The sequence below is a fragment of the Dermochelys coriacea genome, chromosome 3, assembly GCF_009764565.3.
Source record: "Dermochelys coriacea isolate rDerCor1 chromosome 3, rDerCor1.pri.v4, whole genome shotgun sequence".
NCBI lineage: Eukaryota > Metazoa > Chordata > Testudines > Dermochelyidae > Dermochelys > Dermochelys coriacea.
In genome coordinates, this window is record NC_050070.1 from 7,726,848 (window position 1) to 7,749,136 (window position 22,289).

Sequence of the window (22,289 nt, forward strand, 5' to 3'; positions counted from 1 at the left end):
TTAGCGAGGAAACGTCTAACTAGACTTGCAGTAGAACACACAGGACCATGAAGCTGATCACTGCCCTGTAGGTAGGGCATTCATAGGAATCAATATCCAAAGTAACTGATTTTAAAATAGAAAGATTAGCTAAATGCCAACTTGGTCTTTTTGAAAAAGATATTTGAAATTTATAAGAATTTAGTAAAAACAACAAGGATTCCTTGTGGCACCTTAGAGACTAACAAATTTATTTGGACATAAGCTTTCATGGGCTCTGAAACCTATGAATTTAGTGAATACGAAAGTTGCTAGGCTGCCAAGGCCAGAGACTCAAAGGCCTCCCCCTGTATCCATAGAACAGGCAGCACCTGTGTGAGCTATTCCACACCTTTCCCACCCCAGAAGTGGAAGAACTGTGTTAAGATGAAAGGATAATTCAGTCTCCATGATCCAGTCAATATTTGTTCTCCGAGAAGAGTATCAATTAGTGCCTACTGTGATACAGAGACCTCTTCACAGGGATCTATGCTGGACACCAAATTCCTTCTACACAAGCCACCAAATTATTACGAGATGGTCACAACTGATCTGGGCTGGATTTGAACTGGTGATCTAGAGATGAAATGCTCCATCCTTCATTACAACACTTATTTTTTCAAAAAATGTTTCTTTGGGAGTTTAAGTTAACAGTGGATTATTGGTGTGTGTGTGTGTGTGTTTTAATTACTATTACTTCTGCCTCACCCTCTGCTTTAGGCAAAGCATCACTTTCACCATAAGGCTGCTGTTACTGTCAGAAACACTGTCAGTGATTCTGTTATGACAGGAGGCAGAAGTCCTGAGCACCTTCACTGGGATTTTCTAGGAAGGGGTAGGAGGATCCCTCTCTGGGCCCAAATGAATTACTCCACTAGAGCCAGCGACCAACTCCCACAGTCTTGTAGGGACTGTGGGACAATCCTCCTTCATTTAGTGCTATTCTATTCCCCGTCTTAGGACTGCTCAGGTCAGATAGATGAACATGAGTAGAAGAAATACAGTGGCTGTAAGAGGTAGGTTTGCAGTCTCTGAAAGAAGGAGTTGCTTCCATGGTGGACAATCTTTGGATGACTGTTGCTATAGCAGGGATGGTCAAACCATGGCTCGTGAGCTGCATGCGGCTCTTTTACAGTTAAAGTGCAGCTTGCAGAGCTCTCCATGCCCCCCTCCCCCAATTTCCATCCACCAGACTTGGTGGGAGGAGCTCAGAGCTTCTGCCCTGTGGCGGGGAAACGGTGTGTGTGTGGAGGTGTATGTGGGGGGGGGGGTATGGGGCTTCAGTCCTGTGGGAGGTTCCTGCCAGAACTTGGGACTTCAACCCAACAGGAAGTGCCTGTCGGGGCTCGGGGCTTCAGCTGCAAAGCCCCAAGCCCTGGTAGGTGCTTTCCACAGAGCTAAAGCCCCAAGCCCCTGCTCCCTGCAGAGCAAAAGCCCCGAGCCCGGGCAGGCACCTCCCGCGGAGCAGAAGCCCCGGTACCCTCCTCCCCCGAGGGACAGAAGCCCCTAGCCCCACCACGCCACTGCAGGGTTGAAGCCAAGCCTCAGCAGGCATGACCCCAGGACTTAAGCCCCAGCAGGCGTGCCTGGCTCTCAAATTTCTGAAGATTATTCTATGCGGCTCGGAGGATCAGTCCACCCCTGTGCTATAGTTTATAGAGGAGTCCATAAACTTCCCCCAATCTCCTATTCTTCACTTAAAATTAAAATGGATGCGCCATTTGAGAATACACTGTAGATAGCATTCCTGAATGACTAGATAAGGTGACAAAATAGTTCTTTTCCATCTTTATTTTCTAGGATTTGTTAGAAAAAAAATGCATGGTCTGATAATCCTTACACTGACATTTCCTCTTGGCTGATGGTATCCCCACAACATTGTTGTTTCTCTGCAGGGCTCTTCTTGGGAGCCAAGGACATGCGTTGTAGTCAAATGCATCTTAAATCTATAAGAGACTTCACTGGCAGTAGAAGACCGCAAGCCTGACCACCACTGCTTGAGAAATGCTGTATATTTTCTCATTACCCACCTCTCTTCCGCCCACTGGCGTAAGCGCTGCTGAGCACTGGGCGAGTGGGAGGAGAACCTGTCCATGCTGCGGAAGTGTTGTTTCTCTGGAGATAACCGCCTTCGCAACTGCTCTAGTTCATGCTCGTACATTAGCCGCTGCCGCTCCAGTGCGGATTGCTTCTCCTCTTCGTACTGCTGTTCCACACTCTGCAAGATTGACTGCATCGGGTCTAAAACGGTGTTGAAAATAAAGAAGCTAGTATTGAAGTGTTTGGACACTCACTGAGTGCAGAGCTATTAGAGGGAAGCAGTGATCCAGTGAACAGGGCACAGAGTATGGGACTAAGGGGACCTGGATTGTATTCCATGAGTTTATCTCCATGATCTTGAACAAGTTACCACTTTTCTATGGCTCAGTCCTCATCTATAAAATAGGGATACTGCTAGTTTTCCATCTTTGTAAAGCCCTCAGATCAATGGATGAAGTGTACTCTAAAGATTAAAAATAACTAGAAGAGATGAACTATTTTGTCAAAGTATACAAAACCAATTGTTATTTTGTTCTGTGGTTTAGCATTAGAAATCAGAGAGGGATAGGTAGGTGATCTAATGGAAGTTAGAGATGGACAAGGTCAGATTGAATCAATTCCCCTCACGTTTGCAAACTGGGACACCTTTGGCAGCTATATAAGGCTACTGAAACCAAAAAACTTGACTTCAGAGTCAGCTGCAGGATCAGAGAGTACAAAGCTCTGCCCAAACACCTCAATACTAGACCATGATATACCCAATGTTCTAGTTCTGGGTCTCGCCTGAACAGAAACTGTGAATTCTAACAAGTTTTGTAGGGTTTTTTTCCCTTCAAGGGTAAAGTGACTAAGAGAAGAAAGTGTATTCAGTAGGAAGCTAGAAAGGAAAATGATTCCTGGGTTACAAGGTACTCAGGATGTAATCCTATTCCCTGTTTGTATTCTTAATATATCTGCTGCCACTTACCATTGCCACTGAGTGCCTTCATGATAACTTCCATTTGGGCATATTCATAGCTGAAGTTCATTTCACTGGATACTTCACTGGAATTGTCTCCATCTATATCTAGCTGCTCAACACTGTTGCTGCACCTCAGAGAGTTGTCTTGCTCTTCATCCTCCTGCTCTACTTTCTTTTTCTTTTTTGGCAAACTCAATCTTTAAAAAAAAGAAAAGAAAAAGCAATGTCTAACAAACAAACAATTTTTATCCCCTGCCTCTGTAATAAAACTTGCTTTTAGAGGATTCTTAAAATGAAGGCAAGTCCCTACAACCCATAGATTTTCCTTTTAAAATATTGTGTGGATGAAGGTGGTGCCCTCCTCAGTAGAGTCAAAATAAAGGTTTCAAAGCACCCTAACCAGGACCACTAAATCAGACTGGAAGTACAACAGCCCTTCTCTCCTCTCCTTCAGATACAACTATTTATACCAGATGGACACCTATCTATTCATAGATTCTAAAGCCAGAAGCGACCATTGTTATCCTCTAGACCAGGGGTTCCAAAACTTGGTTCACGGCTTGTTCAGGGTAAGCCCCTGGCGGGCTGTGAGACGCTTTATTTACCTGAGTGTCCCCGGGTACGGCCGCTTGCAGTTCCCAGTGGCCGCGGTTCGGTGTTCCCAGCCAATGGGGGCTGTGGGAAGTGGTGGCCTGGTCCACACCGCTTCCGCAGCTCCCATTGGCCGGGAATGGTGAACCGTGGCCACTGGGAGCTGCAAGCGGCCGTACCTGTGGATGCTCAGGTAAACAAAGTGTCTTGTGGCCCGCCAGGGGCTTACCCCCAAACAAGCCGCGAACCACGTTTGGGAACCCGTGCTCTAGACTAACCTCCTGTAGAACACAGGCTAGAGAATTTACCCATAATAATTCCGAGAGCGTATCTTTTAAAAAAATTCACGTTACACCTTTCTCTAGATTGATGAGTCCATTATTAAATATTTGTTCCCCATGTAAATACTTATAGACTGTAATCAAGTCACTCCTTAACCTTGTCTTTCTTAGCTAAATAGACTGAGATCCTTGAGTCTATAACTATATACGGCCTGTTCCTAATCCTTTAATTATTCTCATGGCTCTTCTCTGAACCCTTTCCAATTTATCAACACCCTTCTTGAAGTGTGGGCACCAGAACTGGACACAGTATTCCAGCAGCAGTTGCACCAGTGCCATATACAGAAGTAATATAATCTCTCTACTCCTGCTCAAGATTTACTTGTTTATGTATCCAGGATCACATTAGCTCTTTTGGCCACAGTGTCATACTGGGAGTCTGTGTTCATCTGATAATCCACTGATTATCTATGCCCCTAGGCACCTCTGACAGCATTTAACAATACAGATATAATTTACAACTCCATCAATTTCATCAATCCTCCCATTCATTAATCAACAAACTACCTGGTGACATTGAAGTTATTCCCCTCTTCTTCCCCTTTCACAAGCCTCCCCCTTTCCAAAAGGGAAGGAGAATAATTAGATTTTACAGCATGCCCTAGAGGTCAAAAGATTTGGGTGATTTCAGACCAAGAGAGGAGAGCGAGTTACAAAGATGAGATGCCCTTCCCAGAGAACACCTGCCAGCAATCATCACTTTTCTTTTTTTTAAAGAGAGGGAACTCCATTCTCAGGGTCTCCAATGATCAGAACTGCAGTAGTATGCCACGGAGCATGATGGTCTTTCGGGTAGGTACTTCCCATGTCACTTAGGAAATTACAAATCAGTCAATCACTTTAAACTCCATTCCAGAAACCAAGAGGCAGACACTGCAGATCAGCATAATATGCTCACAATGAGACATACTGTTTACCAAGGATGCTTCAGAATTCCACACTAACATCAGCTTTCAGAAAAATGTAAACTGTAGCCCCAAATACAGTGCACTGTAGTAATCTAATCTAGAGGTGACAAAGGTGCTAATGACGGTAGCACAGTCCACAACAAAATGGGCCACAACCTCCTGGAAATACATAAATTAAAATCATCCTCAGCACATTACAACCAAGCCAAGACTGTGCACAGCGGCTATGACAATGGACATTCAAAAATATCCTCTAGCCAGCATTGCCTCTACAAACCCATAGAACAGGCAGCAAATGATCCATCTGCATCTTGAGAGCTCGGGTAGAGGCCCATAATTATTCTTTGTGCTCAAAGCTAAAGCAAAACTGGCTCAAGGTCATAACTGGATTAAAACCTTCTATACCTGAAGAAGTGGTTGTTTCCCCACAGTATTCTGTCTCCATGGTGTAGCTGTGTAGGACCCACAACAGCAGAACCATTTACAAATGTTCTGTGAAGAGAAGAAGAAGAAGAAAACCTAATACAAATACATCCAGATAGGTTCTGTTTTTTAAGGGGGAGAATAGTTTGTTTCATTCTCTCAATTAGTTTGGGGGAAGAAAGCAGGTTTGAGGATTAGAAATTAATAAGCAAGCATGTCTTCAGTAACTTGGCACTGGTTCACCAATTTCTGAACTGATTTAAACTCTCGTTTAAGCTCCATAATATTTAGTATTTTTTAAACACAAACTGTACTTGAAGAGCATTATTGAAAACAAATCTATTGGGCCTAAAAAAAGTGTATGGCTTTGAATATAGCCCACTGGAAGGAACCACAGCTATTTTTACATTGTTTAGAAATACAGGGAGAATAAATGTAAACTATGTAAAGAAAAAGTTGGAGATCTTGGCTATATGCATGGTTTACCGGAGATATCATCAACTCCAGTTTTATGGTTCATACTGGTAAAAGCTATACTTTTATACTGTTTATTTCTAAAATAGACCAAGCTCCTAGGCCTGCACATACAGAACCTCGATAAAGTACAGGAATTTCATGCCCATTATGTGTTCATCACCACATTATATGGAACATTAAGCTTCTGTTAGAGACCCCAAAAGTGCATGGTATTTTGTGGTTTGTTGGAATGTAGCATTTACTTTCCAAGTACCATTACTTAATTGGATAATATAGCACAGTGGTCCTCAACCTTTCTGTGGGAATAGCACATGCCGCCGAGAAGTGGCAGCGGAAAGTAGCCTTGCCACCGAAATGCTGCTGCAAAATGGCAAAGCTTCTTGGCTGCATTTCGGCAGCGCGGTGTCCTGCGGGCACACACAACTGCCCCGGCGGGCGCCATTGCCCCCTGACACAGCAAGTGCTTCAATAAAATTTCACATATGAACAATTTTTATAGAAGATTAGTTTAAATCTTGACACTCACAGCTAAATTTAGACACTTGCAAATAAGTTAGCACGTGTTTGCTGAAACTATAATTTACTTCTGTATCATCATCAAGAAAAAAGACACACATATCCCAGATATTCTGTTTGAAATCTAATCCAAGAAGACCCAGAACCGGAAGAGCAAGGATACTATATATTAGGAATGAGATGCACTGACAGAGCTGTTCAGGGGGAACACAGCAAGCTAATTATTAAAATCTAAACAGAAGCCAAGTAGCATTTTATCTTGAGATGAAGTGAGGAAGCTTATTTAGAAATCATCTTCAGGCACCATTCACCCTAAAGTATTTGCTAAAATTAAAAGTATGGGGCTGATTTTACAATATTTTGTAACATTACCGAGTATTTTTCTGAGGTGTTAGCATAACTTGTCCTTCTGAGGGTATTTCTATCATACAGTGTTCAGGAAGAATTCCCATTCCACATAACTGGATATCTTGGGAGTCATCTGACCCTATTAACGTGTGCTCCTGTGGAAGAATCAAATTCAGATGTTAGCAACAGGTAGCAGAAATTTCCTTCTGATTACTCTATACTGATTACTCTATACTTGCACCCTTACATCCTACCCTTTGGAATGCCTACTCCCTTAATTACTGAAGTTTTGAAAGCTACTTAGTAATCTTTTAAAAAGGGGAAGGAGACATTAGAACTAGAAGCAATCAGAGAAATGGAATTGAACTGATTTATAAGTGAAATTTGTAATAATAAATTTTAAATTGAACTAGACCTTCATGGCAAAGAGTGAAAAAGGCCCACACTTCGGAATCCTTTAGCAATTGATAAGTGCTATGCTGAGCTACATCTACACTACACACCAGCAGGAGCGCGTAGCACACATGTAGCCACATGTTGCAGTGGAAAGCAAGCTGCATCCACACTACAGTGTGTAACTAACTACATGTGCCTGGGAAAGGCTCTGGCAGTGGAAAGGCAGACAAGAATGGCTCACTCTTTCCCTGCTGCTGCCATCCCCCTCCCCTGCCACAGCTTTTTCCTGTTGCAGGGAAAGGCTCCAGGAACAGGGATCTGGGAGAGCCCTGTCCTGCTGCCAGAGTCTTCCCCTACTTACATAAATACCCCCACCCTTCAGGTGTTTCTTTACTTGCCTAAGCCATGCCTTGCCAGCTACAATGTTATTTATATCCTTGCTAGGGTAGCTACAGGGGTGTGTACTCTACACTGCATGCTTCTTTTGGCAGCACGTAGATGTACCTTCAATGTAAAGAAGTGACAGTAGCAATGGTAAGAGGCTAACAAGGGACTACTAGTTAAGAACAGATGCTGGTAGCATAACAGACCACTTATAGTGTGCCACAAGTTGTATGTGGCACTAGTCTACATGTAGCATACCCAGAACAATTGGGCACAACTTCTCTTTTACACCCTAGAATAGAGCTCTCCACCAACCAAAGGGAGCTCTAGACAGTGCTACCCAGCTCTTGCAGAGCTCAGATGGCTCAGCACAAAAGAGGTTGAAGATGACTGCTAGACTGACAAAAGGGAGTTGGATCTGAGATTCGGTGGATCCACACTCTGATCATCTTCAGGAAAAGCTGCAAAAACCTTCCTCTTTGAAAAAGCCTTTTCTCCACAAGAATGACACAAAACAAACCCCATTCTACTCAGAAATCCAAAATCACCCAAAAAGAAACAAATCAATCTGAAATAAAAAAACAAACAAAAAAAAAAAATCTAAAAAATAACTCAAACACAAACCCTAGCCCAGGTTGAGATTTTTACCCCAAAGTGGGAGTCGTTGAGCAGGACATAGCTACTAAATTTGATTTTTAGTGACTATAACAGTATTGAGAAGCAAACCACAACTCTAAGATAGATAGTTCTGGTTCTATCTGAAAGGGAACTGCAAGAACATTGAGTATTATTTTTTACTAGTTTCCCCATCCTACACCACATAACAATGAGTGCATTTTGCACATGGACTGAGATCATCCTTCTGAATGTGCTTTGTCATTAATGTATTCTTGTTATGTATTCACATTAAGCACAAAGAAATCACCACAGTCTCAATAGCTGTCAGAGTTGAGGCTGACTTAGCAGTATGAATCAGAATCCAGACACCTACATACAAGATGCCTGGAAATAATTTGACTCCTCTCCAAAAATCCTGAATCAGCTCTTTTGTTGTTTATTAATGGTTATAAGGGGCAGTGATGAATAAGGGTTTTTTCTTTTGTTTTAATTCTTTGGGTAGCAGTTTGCTCTGTGATATACAATGACTGATCTAAAAAGAAGATAACATACATCTCCTGAGAAAGGCAGCATAAAACCACTTTTAGCCCAAATGATAATCATGTGGCTGCCCCAAGACAAATTACTGAACTCCACTTCAGTGGGAGGGAAATCATTAACAACCAACAATGTGAGAACTTTGGCACTTGAACTTAACATTAAATTGCTGCTCTACTGTGAGAAATGACTTAAAACTGCAGCATAGATTCCATTTGCCACTCTGCCTCCAGATCAAACCTGCTCAATTTACAAAGCCCAGACTTAAGTCGGGTTCATTCTTTTGCGCCCATCACCAACAATATGGAATTCTACAATCAGAAGTTGCACGTCAACAGAATAGATGAGCTGGAATAGAACCCAGCCCTCTCCCCAGAGCCATATTGATTCTGCAGTGGTAATGGAAGTAAAAACTCATTTTAGAAGTCAGTAGATATAACTGAACATACATGAAGAAGCAGATAGATTTAGTAAGATGCCCCAATTTTTGCATAATCACTTTTCTGAGTAAAGCTACACAAAAAGAGCTGTAAAGGCCAGACAACTGCTTGCAAAAGGGAAAATTTCTAAGGATACAAAATGCTACTATGACATATTTACACTGCTTTCTGGTTCTCTGTAACAGTAAAGATGACCTGCAATTTAAAAAAAGCTGTATTTGGGCCATTTTTGCTAACCACTGGACACTAAACAATGCCTCTGTAGTCTGTTTCTCATAAGGAACTCTCTACCCATATGCATTTCCACAGGGTTAAATTATCCACTTAAACATGTTGAAACAAAGTGTTATTTCACCTTTAAGTAGTAGACCAGAAGTTCATTGAGAGCAGGATCTGCATTCAAATTAACAAGGAAGCACTTGTTATCCCCAACTTTGATTCCAGAAGACTGAAGAGATATGCCAAGACTTTCCAGTTGTTTCTGCCGCTCCTGTAAGAGAAACCTCCAAAATATTAATGTTTTGGATGTATAAGAAACAGATATATTACAGTACACATTACTACCTGCTAAGAAATCAAACCAACATAATAAGCAGCAACTTATTGAATTAAAGGCATCCAGGAAACTATTTCTGATGGGCCTCTTGCCAGTGCATGTTGGAACCCTATAGTCTCAGAGGGTTACATCTTGCTAGCGAAAGACAAGTATAGTTGTGAGGATCACATTGTAGATCTGCATGGGCTTCACTATAGCCCCCTTGAAATAGTGAAACAGCAACACAAAGCCATCTCTATTGCCTTTTGTTTCCCATTCTTAGCTAAGAGGCAACAAATTCAGCCAAATCCTTGCCAAGTCAAACTCTGCTCATCTTTGTCCCATAGAAACTGAACACCAAAAGATTTGAAATTCTATTTAAATAATGCAGGAAAGATTTCCTGCTAAACAAGAACAGCAGCATTTAACAGGTTTCAGAGTAGCAGCCGTGTTAGTCTGCATCCGTTAAAAAAAAAAAAAAAAAAAAAGGAGTACTTGTGGCACCTAAGAGACTAACAAATTTATTAGAGCATAAGCTTTCGTGAACTACAGCTCATGAAGTTAGCTGTAGCTCACAAAAGCTTATGCTCTAATAAATTTGTTAGTCTCTAAGGTGCCACAAGTACTCCTTTTCTTTTTAGTAGCATTTAAAATGGCATATTATTCTCATCAATTGACTTAGAGTTCAACAACAAACCAGTACTTCATTAAAAGCGTACATCTTTTACAGGGAAATGTTAAAAGTTTTTCTCCCAGTATTGCACTCTTCACCCAAACATTTTTGACTTTGTAGTGGACAGATATCTTTCTATCTTACCATCCTTTCCTAAAAGAATGACCACAGTTTGGTTAATAATACAACCTAGCTCAGAAATTAAACAGAGCTACACTGAAAAGTGCAGTGGAAAGTCTCAAACTAAATGTAAAGCTTTTCAGCAGAACAAACTGAGGATCGGGTGAGGGTCCATCATCTACTAAAGCTAGGATTCCAAAGGAGAGAATTCAAGCAATTCCCCAGAGTTGTCTCACAATGCTCATAAGAACGTAAGCACGGCCATACTGGGTCAGACCAAAGATCCATCTAGCTCAGTATCCTGTCTTCCAACAATGGCTAATGCCAGGTGCCCTAGAGGGAATGAACAAGTGATCTATCCCGACACCCATTCCCAGCTTCTGGCAAACAGAGGCTAGGGACACTGTCCCTGCCATCCTGGCTAATAGCCACTGATGGACCTATCCTCCATGAACTTATCTAGTTCTTTTTAGAACCGTTATAGTCTTGCCTCATGTGAGCAAAAGTAGTAATCCGCCTGCCCTTTTTTTTTTTTTTTTTAAACAGAGGAAAAATTGAGAAACAAAACAGTTAAGTGACTTGCACAAGAAGTCCACGGCAGAACCATGATTAAAATCGCTATTTCCTCATCAGTTTCAGTCCATAAACTCAAGGCTGTTTTCTATAATCTATTGGTAGACACAGGACCCATAGGCCAAAGGAAAGTTGATTCCTGGTCTGAATCATGAGAGATTTTCTTAAAAAAAAGTACAAGAGACACAGTTTCTGTATTATGCAAAAAATTTAAGTGCATAGGCCCAGGGAAAAAAATTAAACTAAAAACTTCAGCAGTATACCAAACAGCCATCATAGAATCATAGGAGCAGAAGGGACCTCATAAAGTCATCTAGTCTAGTCCCCAGCACTCATGGCTGGATGAAGTATTATCTAGACCATCCCTGTCAGGTGTTTGACTAACCTGCCCTTAAAAACTTGTAATGACTGAGATTCCACAACCTCCCTAGGCAATTTATTCCAGTGCTTAACTACCTGACAGTTTGGAAGTTTTTCCTAATGTCCAACCTAAAACTTTCTTCCTGCAATTTAAGCCCACTGCTTTTTATCTGTTCCTCAGGGGTTAAGGAGGACAATTTTTCTCCCTCCTTGGAACAACCTTTTTTTATGTAATTGAAAACTGTTATGTCCCCTCTCAGTCTTCTCTTCTCCAGACTAAACAAATCCAATATTTTCAGTCTTCCCTCATAGGTCATGTTTGCTAGATCTTTAATCATTTTTGTTGCTCTTCTCTGGACTTTCTCCAATTTGTCCACATCTTTCCTGAAATGTGGCACCCAGAACTGGATGCAATACTCCAGCTGAGGCCTAATCAATGCAGAAGAATTACTTCTTGTGTCTTGCTTACAACACTCCTGCTAATACATCCCAGAATGTGTGGTTTTTTGCAACTGTGTTACATGGTTGACTCATTTAGCTTATGATCCACCATGAGCCCCAGATCCCTTTCCACAGTACTCCTTCCTAGGCAGTCACTTCCCATTTTGTAGGTGTGCAACTGATTGTTCCTTCTTAAGTAGAGTACTTTGCATTTGTCCTTGTTAAATTTCATCCTATTTATTTCAGACCATTTCTTCAGTTTGTCCAGATCATTTTGAATATTAATCCTATCCTCTAAAGCACTTGAAACCCCTTCCAGCTTAGTATCGTCTGCAAACTTCATACATGTAGTTTCTGTGCTATTTTCTAAATCATTGATGAAGATATTGGACAGAACTGGATCCAGAACTGATCCCTGCAGGACCCCACTTGATATGCCCTTCCAACTTGATTGTGAACCACTGATAACTACTCTCTGGGAATAGTTTTCCAACTAGCTATGCACCCACCTTGTAGTAGCTCTATCTAGGTTGCATTTACCTAGTTTGTTTATGAGAAGGTCATGTGAGACAGTATCAAAAGCCTTACTGAAGTCAAGATATATCACATCTACTGCTTCCCCGCTATCAACAAAGCTTGTTACTCTGTCAAGGAAAGATATGTTGGTCTGACACAATTTGTTCTTGACAAATCCATGCTGACTGTTATTTATCACCTTATCTTCTAGGTGTTCGCAAACTGAGTGCTTAATTATTTTTTCCCTTATCTTTCCGGGTACTGAAGTTAAGCTGACTGGTCTGTAATTCCCCAGGGTTGTCCTTATTCCGCTTTTTATAGATGGGCACTATATTTGCCCTTTTCCAGTCTTCTGGAATCTCTCCAATCTTCCATGACTTTTCAAAGATAATTGCTAATGTCTCAGATATCTCCTCAGTCAGCTTCTTGAATATTCTAGGATATATTACAGCAGAATCTGGTGACTTGAAGACATCTAACTTGTCTAAGTAATTTTTATAACTTGTGCTTTCCCTAATGTACGCTTCTAAAATTTTGAGAGAATGGTCATTTAATTCCCCATAATGCTTTGATAACTTTTTTTCCTCATCACCACAGCTCGTTGCTTTTCTTTTCAACCCCGTGCTTTTGTATACGATATTGGGCATTTTTAATATTTCCTTCCCTCGTGCTCCTGGAAAGGACAACGTGGATTCTTGAAAGTTCTATTGTATTGAATCATCTTTGTTCTTGGAGGTGTATATTTATGTTATTAATGCTTCCTGGTGTGGAAGAAATATTACAGTAGGTGAAGATGTAAAGTTTGTATTAAAATAAATCACTCCATTTGACACAGCTTAACAATTAAATCTTTTAAACTTAGCATTGCACAAGCACTAGTTTTTATTCTTTCACTGCCAACATTTCACTTTTTTTTCAGAAATATGATAAGGCTCTTGAAGATCTCAGCTATGTAAACATGTTACAACAGGTCAAGAATTTAGGAGCAGAAAGAAAAAAGGTAAGTAACATTTTTCAAGAGGTCTGCGGCCAACAAGCTAACCTTGTTTCTGATTATGTCACCTACAAAAGCACTTTTGTATCACAGGGTTATATTTTCTCACTATTTAATATGCTCTCTACATCAGCTTTCAATAGGTTTTTCAGTCCAAGTGCTTACATCAACATTTGTTTGGTAAGGATGGAAAGTGTCATGGTGAACTGCACAAACTTTCAACTTTATTGTTTGCTGTTATGTGCTGAATGCTCTAAACATCAGGGATGAGAGCGGCATTGAACATATAGAGGGATTTTGAAGTTACAAAAAGAAAAAAGGCAAGTTCAATTATTTTTTAATATTCTGAATGCTCCTTAACTTTGTTTTTTGAGGTATTCAGCACATAACTCTGTATTTAATGCACTCACACTCCACCTTTAATCACAGTCAACAATTTCACTGTCTGAAGGTATAAAATCCCTCTAATCCTCTCCATCCATGGATTTTTTTAAAGCAATCTCTCAATTTACATAGAGTCTGAAGGTTTACTATTGTCCCCAGAGCAGTAATCTGTGATGTAACCTGCTATCCCAGGAATTAAGCAAAAGCCCTTTAAAAGGGCAATGAACTTGACCTACTTACCCATAAATGTGAAGGGCTATCCTGACAACTATTATGAAAGGATAAACAAAGGAAGTAAGTGATAAGATTTTCTCCCTAATTGCCAAAATCAAAGAAAATGCAAACCTGTGCTATCTCCTCTGTTTTTCTTAATTTCTCTTCCCAGGTGACAGTCATTTCCTGGATCAATTTCTCAGATTCCTCCAACCGATCCTTTAGTTCTGGTGATTTCATAGCCTGCAAATGAAAAAACAAGACATTGAATTCCTTGATATTAACACCTTAGATTATCCCTATAGATTAGACACATCAACTCGACAGGTCAATAAAGGAGACTTAACCCCCACTCCTACCGCAGAAAGAATTCATCTCCCTCGACACATTTAACCAAATCACTTATCACCACCACTTCTCTCATGTACTGCTAGTTCCAAATACAGACCCTCAAAAGAGAGAGTTTGCCTGCCCTAATGTAAATCAATTACAAGAAGTCTTTCCATTGCCAAGAAGAGATCAACCATAGACTAAGCCCATTTTGTTGCCATGTTCAATTCTGAAGCCTCACTGGCTGGTATCTAAAAGAATCAGAGAGATTGTCAGAAATGCTGGGGTTGGCCTGCTATCACTTTCTCAGTGATTTTTCCCACAAAAGGGTAGTTAGGGTCCCAATGATTATTGGTATGGTCATTATTGCGGAGATTTATTTTTGCATGGTCCGGGGTTTGGCTCCTAAAAGATCACTTTTCTTCACATGTTTCAGAGTAGCAGCCGTGTTAGTCTGTATTCGCAAAAAGAAAAGGAGTACTTGTGGCACCTTAGAGACTAACAAACTTATTAGAGCATAAGCTTTGCATCCGATGAAGTGAGCTGTAGCTCACGAAAGCTTATGCTCAAATAAATTTGTTAGTCTCTAAGATGCCACAAGTACTCCTTTTCTTTTTTCTTCACATGGATCACTCAGACAGCTGAAACATTCCTGTTTGTATTTTGCAAAGCTGGAGGCAGGGTGATCCTAACAGAATGCTTAACACTGGAATTTTATCCCCTTGTCAATTCAAGTTTGTTGGCCTTCATGACTCAGAGTCTCATGCTTATTCAAAGAGGCAAGTGGATAGATATTTTCCCCATGAGATTGGTATGGGCTGATGTTTCTGTATCATATGTAATGTCCACCAATATTAATACTGGGGTATTCTTACTATACTATCTTCGATAGAAAGTAGATTTGTTATTATAATTTATGCTTATTTGCGTATCATTTCCATTTACAAAATGAAAATACTGTCAACCACTAGGTGTTTACACAACGTCAATCAATGCAAGCAAGGGAGATTTAGGTTAGATATTAGGGAAAGCTTTCTACTATAAGGATAATTAAGCATTAACATAGGTTTCCAAGCAAGGTTGTGGAATCCCCATCATTGGAGGTTTTTAAGAACAGACTAGAAAAGCACCTGTCAGGGATGCTTAGGTATACTTAGTCCTGCCTCAGCAGAGGGGTCTGGACTAGGTGATTTCTCGAGGTCACTTCTGACCCTTCATTTCTATGATTCTGTGAAACAAAGCTCCTCATTGGACCAACTCCCTAACCCTACAACGATAATTCCCTCAAGAAGCACAGAGACTTCACTGCATGCCCTGAACAGACTCTAGATCTCTTTGACCAAGAGCAGAAGCAAGAGCTAGGAGTGTAGGTTCCTTCCCTTTACTGGAATTTCCCCAGCCCCCAGATATACAAGTCTAGGGACTGATAGCTGGAGCATCTCAGCAGATCAATTGTCCAGATAAAACCTGCAGAAAGGCCTTTTACATATCTAAATCACAAGGAATTCATAGCTCATAAACCAATAGCACAGATTGTATCCATGAAGGAAAGAGAAGCCAGTGCAGTCTCTAGAACAAAGGTCTAATATGTCTAATTCTAATAAAGTATTGATTAAGCAAAGGCAATGGGATTTAGTGAGAAAAGCACAAAGTTGAAAATAAGTTATTTTCAAGTTCCAAATCTGCTTTGGTTATTTCATATGATCTTAGACAAATCACTTAGCATCTGTGTCTGCTTCTTCATCAGCATGGAGATCAATTATATCTACTACACAGTGAGGATTTTTTGGTTGCAGTTTGGATAGCGCATGTGCATGAGATATATAAAATTAGCACTAAGCATTAACTATCTTATTTTGACACCCAGGTGACACAACATTGCAGAGTTATAAGAACAAAATACAAAGCTCTCTGATATACAGGACCAAAACCAGAATGTAACAAAGCAAGCGCATCCCCAGAGAGTCTGGATTAGTTGATTGTTTAGTTTCCAAGATCAGCACAGAAATGTTGGTGGACTTAGTGTGGACACAGTACCACATTTTGGAATTAGTTCCAGAAGAGTTAGGCTAACTTGACTCAACTAGTATAGATAAAATAAAAAGATCAAAAGAGAGGAATAAATCTTATTTGTCTATTAAAAAATGAAAGTGTCAGATATTGTTCTGCTTACAGCTATTTGACAAAGTGAGAGACACTGACACCAAAAGGAAAAATACACTGTAAGGTCTAAACTTAGAAGTGAACTTCAGAATGCAATTCTGCGACTGTCCATATGGGTCACTAAACATTTTGTTCATTTATTTTTTTTTTAGAAATATGTGCAAGCAATTATTTTATGAAGATAAATAAGTCATATACAAATGCAATAAGCTGGAGGGGAAGAGAGGATACAAATACAGCTTATGATCTTTACAGTGCAGACTTTTAGCTATAAGCTGTGTATCATTTTTGTATTTTATGTCAATTCCATTGAGATGATGGTGGGGGTAGGATTTAACACACAGGAAAGGAATGATCACTTATATTACATTGTTTTAGAGAGCTGGCTTCCATTATTTGGGCACTAACCCCAAAACTGAAACACACAAAAAAAACCCAGACGCTTTTGAAAACCTCAGCTATTGAGCCCCATAACACTCCTCTCATGGTAGTAGTAGTATCCCAATTTTCCAGAATGAGAAACAGACAGATGAAATAACTTGACCGGGGCCATAATCACAGCAACTTCTTTAGCAGTTCTGGGAAGAAAACCCAAAACTGCCCTAACTCCTAGCCTTGTTCTCTAACCATTAGATCATGCTCCTGCATGCTTCCATTCAGTTTGAGTCAAAAATAAATCACAAGTATCTTGTCTTCAATACCTGAAATAGGGGATACATTCATAATAAATATTGTTAAATGTTTTTGAAAGTTGTAAGGTAAACAGAAGACGTGAATATATTTACATCTTGAAGTGCTGTAATTCTGCTATATTCTGGGTAGTTAGATAAAGCCCTCCCAATAACAAACACAGTCTTTCAAATGTCTGTGTCCCAAGTTCTATTAGTATGTCTTCCTTCCTCCATGATCTCTGCCTAAGCTTGGACACTACAATGCGACCACTCAATGAAACATTCCAAGGGAAGCTTGCCTCTCACATTACCACCCCCACCAGTCAACACTCAGCAGCCTCATATGGATAAGAGAAAAACGGGGAGAGGAAGAAAGCTGAGGCGAAGAAAGTTGATGTTGATTTTCCCCATAGATACCATCTAGTATTGCCTTACTGATGTTTATCTTCAAGCCCAGACAAAATATCCAACAAGTGTCTTCATAGGATTGCAGCAGCATGAAGTAGAACACACAAAGGAGCTGTGAACAGCTAGTATATTATACCTCTGCTTTGGTGAGCTGTTCTCTGAGCTTCTCCACCTCCTCTCGGAGTTCTCGGATGATGCGGGCATTGGGGTCTTCATTCACCACAGCATGGTTAACTATGTTCTTGGCCCGGTCTGCATATCTCAATGTGGAAAGGGTCTCATCGTAGTTATCTGCTGCTGGGCTGACTGTTGCCACCATGGCAGTCTTGCTATTACCACCAAGGCTGTCCTGTAGGAGAGCAAAGGAAAGAAATTAAGGCAGGGTTTTTTGTTCATTTGTTTTTTAAAAAGAGCACTGAAGAATAAAGGAGGGGACTGGTAATGAGAGTACTTTTCACCCCAAGCCCACCAGTTCAAATCCAGTCCACGTAGGTAATAACTAAAAGCTGTTTGCATCTGAAGGCTATTTGGTGGCCGATGTATACTGGGTTGATGGCCTCTTTAGGTCTTCTATTGGTACCTATCTCTAGAATATCTGAGTGCCTCCTCCAGGAAAAGAAGCCACTTGGGAAGGTTCTCTTTCCTGCAGTCATGAGCCTTCATCACTGGTCCAGAGTTTCAGTGTTGAAGAATGAAACAAGAGAGGGCAGGAGGGAGAGACACACCCCATCTTTCAGGTAGAGTAAGCCAATCTGATTGAGGGTTCTAAGAAGTCAGGCCTGTAATTGCTGACAGCATCATTGTCCATCTAAATAGATTGACCAAGGACTGTATCATGGAGGCTAAACTACTTTCTTGTCGCTAGATGTAGTCCCTCCTGACCAAGGGTGAGGGACCGTTGCATTGTTGTTCCCTATGTTGTATTTGTTCTATGATTGACACAGATGACTAATCTTCAGAGCTGTCAAGTTCATCTTGGGGTATCAGTGGCCTCCACTCATCTGAGGGCATGGGGCTTTTATTGTTTTAGTGAGATCCGTCTACCATTTCATGTTCTCAAATAGTCTGGCAACTTTCACAAGTACTGAGCGTAGATTTAAAAAAAGTAATTCTAAAGTATCTGGCAACCTCACATCAGCAACTGCATGCCAGGGATGATCATCAGGGACTATTTAAAACGGAAACGTAGGACCTCACCCAATGTATTTTGTAGGTTACATTCAGTAGTTGTTTACATCAGCAAGCTCTGGTAGAGGTCCCTTGAGGCAGGAAACATGTTGCAGTGGCACAAAATGGCTATAACTCCATTTTTGGGGGAGAGAAAGGGAAGAGAGATCATAAGAGACTAATGCTACCCAGCTCTAAATGAAGCATAAGCCAATATAGCAAGAACTGCTTTTCAAAACTGTTCTACTAGTGTTTAAAGCTGCTTCCTACCACTGGGAGAAGTCCAGTGAAGCAAACCAGCAGTTGCATCTCCTGCCATCCACAGGAATTAATCTTTGAGTCAATAGATATGATGCGACAGGCAGGGGATGATGTAATTTATCCATTCTTGTGTCGTCTTTCCTGACCTTAGCTCTGTGTTCTAGTTAATCTCATTGTTGGGCTGTCCTTCTCTAACAAGCACGTCTATGATGAGCCAGCATAGGGTGCAGAAGCAGACAGCTATAACAAGTTTGCAACAAAAGTTACACCAGAAAGAAAACAGTATATTACTGTGCATCATTTTAATCAGCAAATTGGAGACCAGGCTAATAATAAATGCTTGTTCAATACAGAATGGTTTGTAAAAATATCAAACAAAATATTTGTCCTAGAAGGTAAATAGGTTGAGGCTATGTGTTTAAAAACAAACAAAAAAACAGATCAAAGATATTGTACTTGACCAATTTGTAATATAAAGGTTTATAAGTTTTTGGGTATTTTTGTTTTAAATACAGCAAGTTGTAGCTTGAATTTGCTACACTCAGAATGGAATCTAAACTGTTTAACACAACAGGAATAGATCTTCCAAAAAGGAAAATCATGCCACAAAAGAAAAATGAAGGCGTTCCTCAAAAAGTGGACATCACTTTAAAAGGTGCCATAAAGATAACCCCACGTAGGAGCTACAGTTATTGAGGTCATGTATCCATATTCTCTGAGCCAAAGGGAAAAAGTCTTTTAATGCAGTAGTTCTTCATCTATTCCATACTGTGATTCTTTTTGCATATTGGGGCTCCTCTCTTACCCTTCAAGATGGGAAGGACAGGGTGGTCTTGATCTTCAGGTTGAGAACCCCTGCCTTAGTGCAAATGTAACCAACATGTCAGGTGCAGCACTAAGTTACATGTAATATCACACCACCCACAATCAGTTTATGGGCCAGTTACTAAATGAAATGGTTTTGAGAATTCAGTGGCCATTTTGCTGGTTTTAATTGCTCAGGCTTTCTTCCAGTTTACCACAGATATTAGATATGAACACGACTCACTAAATCAGATTGTCCATCCCCTCCTTACCTAGTGCAATATTATCCACTTCAGTATTCACAGAAGATGAATATTTTAAGTCACAGTAATTGAAAAGGTGGTTGCATTTGAAACTGATTTACAAACATATTTTAATTAGGGCTGTTAAGGATTAAAGAAAATAATTCCAATTAATCGCGAGATTAAAAAAAATAGTCTCAATTAATCAGTTTTAACCACACTGTTAAACAATAATAGAATATCAATTAAACTTTATTTACCTCAAATAAGTACTGTAGTAAACTCTCTACCACGAAAGTGCAATTTACAAATGTATAATTTTTTACATAACTGCACTCAAAACCAAAACAATGTAAAACTTTAGCACCTACAAGTCAAAGCATGTAGGGCATACGAATGTTTAGCATAACTGAAACATAAATACCTTGCAACGCTGGCTACAACAGTGTCATGTGAACGCCTGTTCTCACTTTCAGGTGACATTGTAAATAAGAAGCAGGAAACATTATCTCCCGTAAATGTAAACAAACTTATCTTAGCGATTGGCTGAACAAGGAGAAGGACATAAGAATGGCCATACTGAGTCAGACCAAAGGTCCATCTAGCCCAATATCCTGTCTTCCAACAATGGCCAATGCCAGGTGCCCCAAAGGGAATGAAAAGAACAGCTAATCATCAAGGGATCCATCCCGTCGCCCATTCCCAGCTTCTGGCAAACAGAGGCTAGGGACACCATCCCTGCCCATCCTGTGCCTCTCCAAACAGCCAGGCCCCAGCCCTCTGTCCGCCCCCTTCCACTTCCCGCCCCCTGAGTGCCCCCTTCAGAATCCCTGACCCATCCAACCCCCGCATCTCCCTGTCCCGACTGCCCCGATCCCTATCTACACCCCCGGCCCCTGACAGGCCCCCCAGGACTCCCATGCCTATCCAACCCCCTGATCCCCCCCCGACCGCCCTCCCAGAAGCTCCACCCCACCCAACCGCCCCCTGCTCCCCGACTGCCCCCCCAGGACCTCCTGCCCCTTATCCAACTCCGCCGTTCCCCACCACCTTACACACCGCTCAGAGCATCAGGACTGGCAGCTGCACTGCCCGGCCAGAGCCAGCCACACTACTGCACTGCCTGGGAGGAGCTCAGAGCCCCACCGCCCAGAGCGCGGGTGGCATGGCAAGCTGAGACTGCAGGGTAGGGGGTACAGCAGGGGAGGGGCCGGGGGCGAGCCTCCCCAGCCAGGAGCTCAAGGGCTGGGCAGGATAGTCCCACAGGCCGCTGTAGTTTGTCCACCTCTGTGCTAGGACTTCAGGGGGTATATGCTATGGCTTTTTGTACTGAAGTAAGCTGAGCCACTCTGACTACTTTCCAGTGACTTGTGGGAGAATTTCTCTGCCCTTTCTGGGCACACTGGGGAACTGCAGGTGTACGGGGAGATGCCAGCAAACCAGTAAAGTGCCTGAAACCACTATGGCTTATTGCTAAAAGCAGCCAAGTCAGCAGGCCGTTAAGTGGCCATGTAGCAAACTCAGCTTGACCAAGTGAGGAGGGGAGGGGGTTTTGAGTGCCAAAGAAAGGGCAGCTTGACCCCGCATCCTTCCTGATAAGAATTGTGTTGAAGTTGCTGATACATGCATCTTAGAACAGCAGGATGTGCCCCAGAAATGTCTTTTGGGGTCTCAAGGTTGAAAACTATGGGGAAAAACCCACAGCTGGTTAATCAATAATCAGAAGGAAGCCTCTTGCTTGACTATTGGAACTGCTTGCTTAACAAGTTTTCTTTAAGTGACATGTCATTATATTACTAATGTATAAATAAGGGGGAAAGTTTGAGGTAGTGGGACTCTTCGGGACTGGACTCTCCCTCTGGATGCATCCTGTTTCCCCCACTGGCAGATGGGTGGTCTCTGTGCCACTCGAGAGCCACACTCAGCTTCATTAATTATCGAGGGTTGGGGGTGTTTTACTAACCTGTTGCGGACGTGTGTAAATGCTTGAGACTAAGTAAAGTTTTGCTTTAAGTGAAAGCACTCTTGTGTTGTCCTGTTTGTGCCAGCCATCTAAGGGTCGGAAAGCTGTGTCTCCCCTGATTTATTTCCTGACACCACCCTACACAAAGTAAAAGTTACCAAGAGCTTTGGGTTGAAAGAACCCCGGGTAACATAGGAAGCCATTGGAGGACTATCAGTACTTGAGTGATTTAGCCTGTGTCCTCACTGCAAAGTGAGTGAGCTACCAATCAATGAAAGCTACACCCGAGCTCCAACTCATAGCCCCAGCCACACCAACTAGCCCAGGTTTAAAGTACCAAACTCAGGTGAGAGATTTCTGTGCATGGATAGAAGATGTGTTAAGGGGCAGCATCCAAGTAAGAGTTACCTCTGCAGTGAAATCATATTTCAAATGAGTTTATTTTATAGCTGCAGGCTAGAACTGGGCAAAAA

At 41.4% G+C, this 22,289-nt stretch overlaps 1 protein-coding gene across 3 annotated transcripts in view; it reads right to left on the bottom strand.

Moving 5' to 3' along the window:
• KIF13B (kinesin family member 13B) overlaps positions 1-22,289 on the bottom strand; it is a 221,803-nt gene that overhangs the window by 93,428 nt on the left and 106,086 nt on the right. For all 3 annotated transcript variants that reach the window (XM_038397207.2, XM_038397206.2, XM_043510083.1), the window contains 7 exons: positions 17,516-17,728; positions 13,940-14,050; positions 9,354-9,488; positions 6,648-6,778; positions 5,265-5,351; positions 3,026-3,216; positions 2,049-2,259 (listed from right to left, as the gene is read on the bottom strand). In XM_038397207.2, coding sequence (XP_038253135.1) covers positions 2,049-2,259; positions 3,026-3,216; positions 5,265-5,351; positions 6,648-6,778; positions 9,354-9,488; positions 13,940-14,050; positions 17,516-17,728 — 1,079 coding nt within the window. The remainder of the gene's footprint in view (positions 1-2,048; positions 2,260-3,025; positions 3,217-5,264; positions 5,352-6,647; positions 6,779-9,353; positions 9,489-13,939; positions 14,051-17,515; positions 17,729-22,289) is intronic.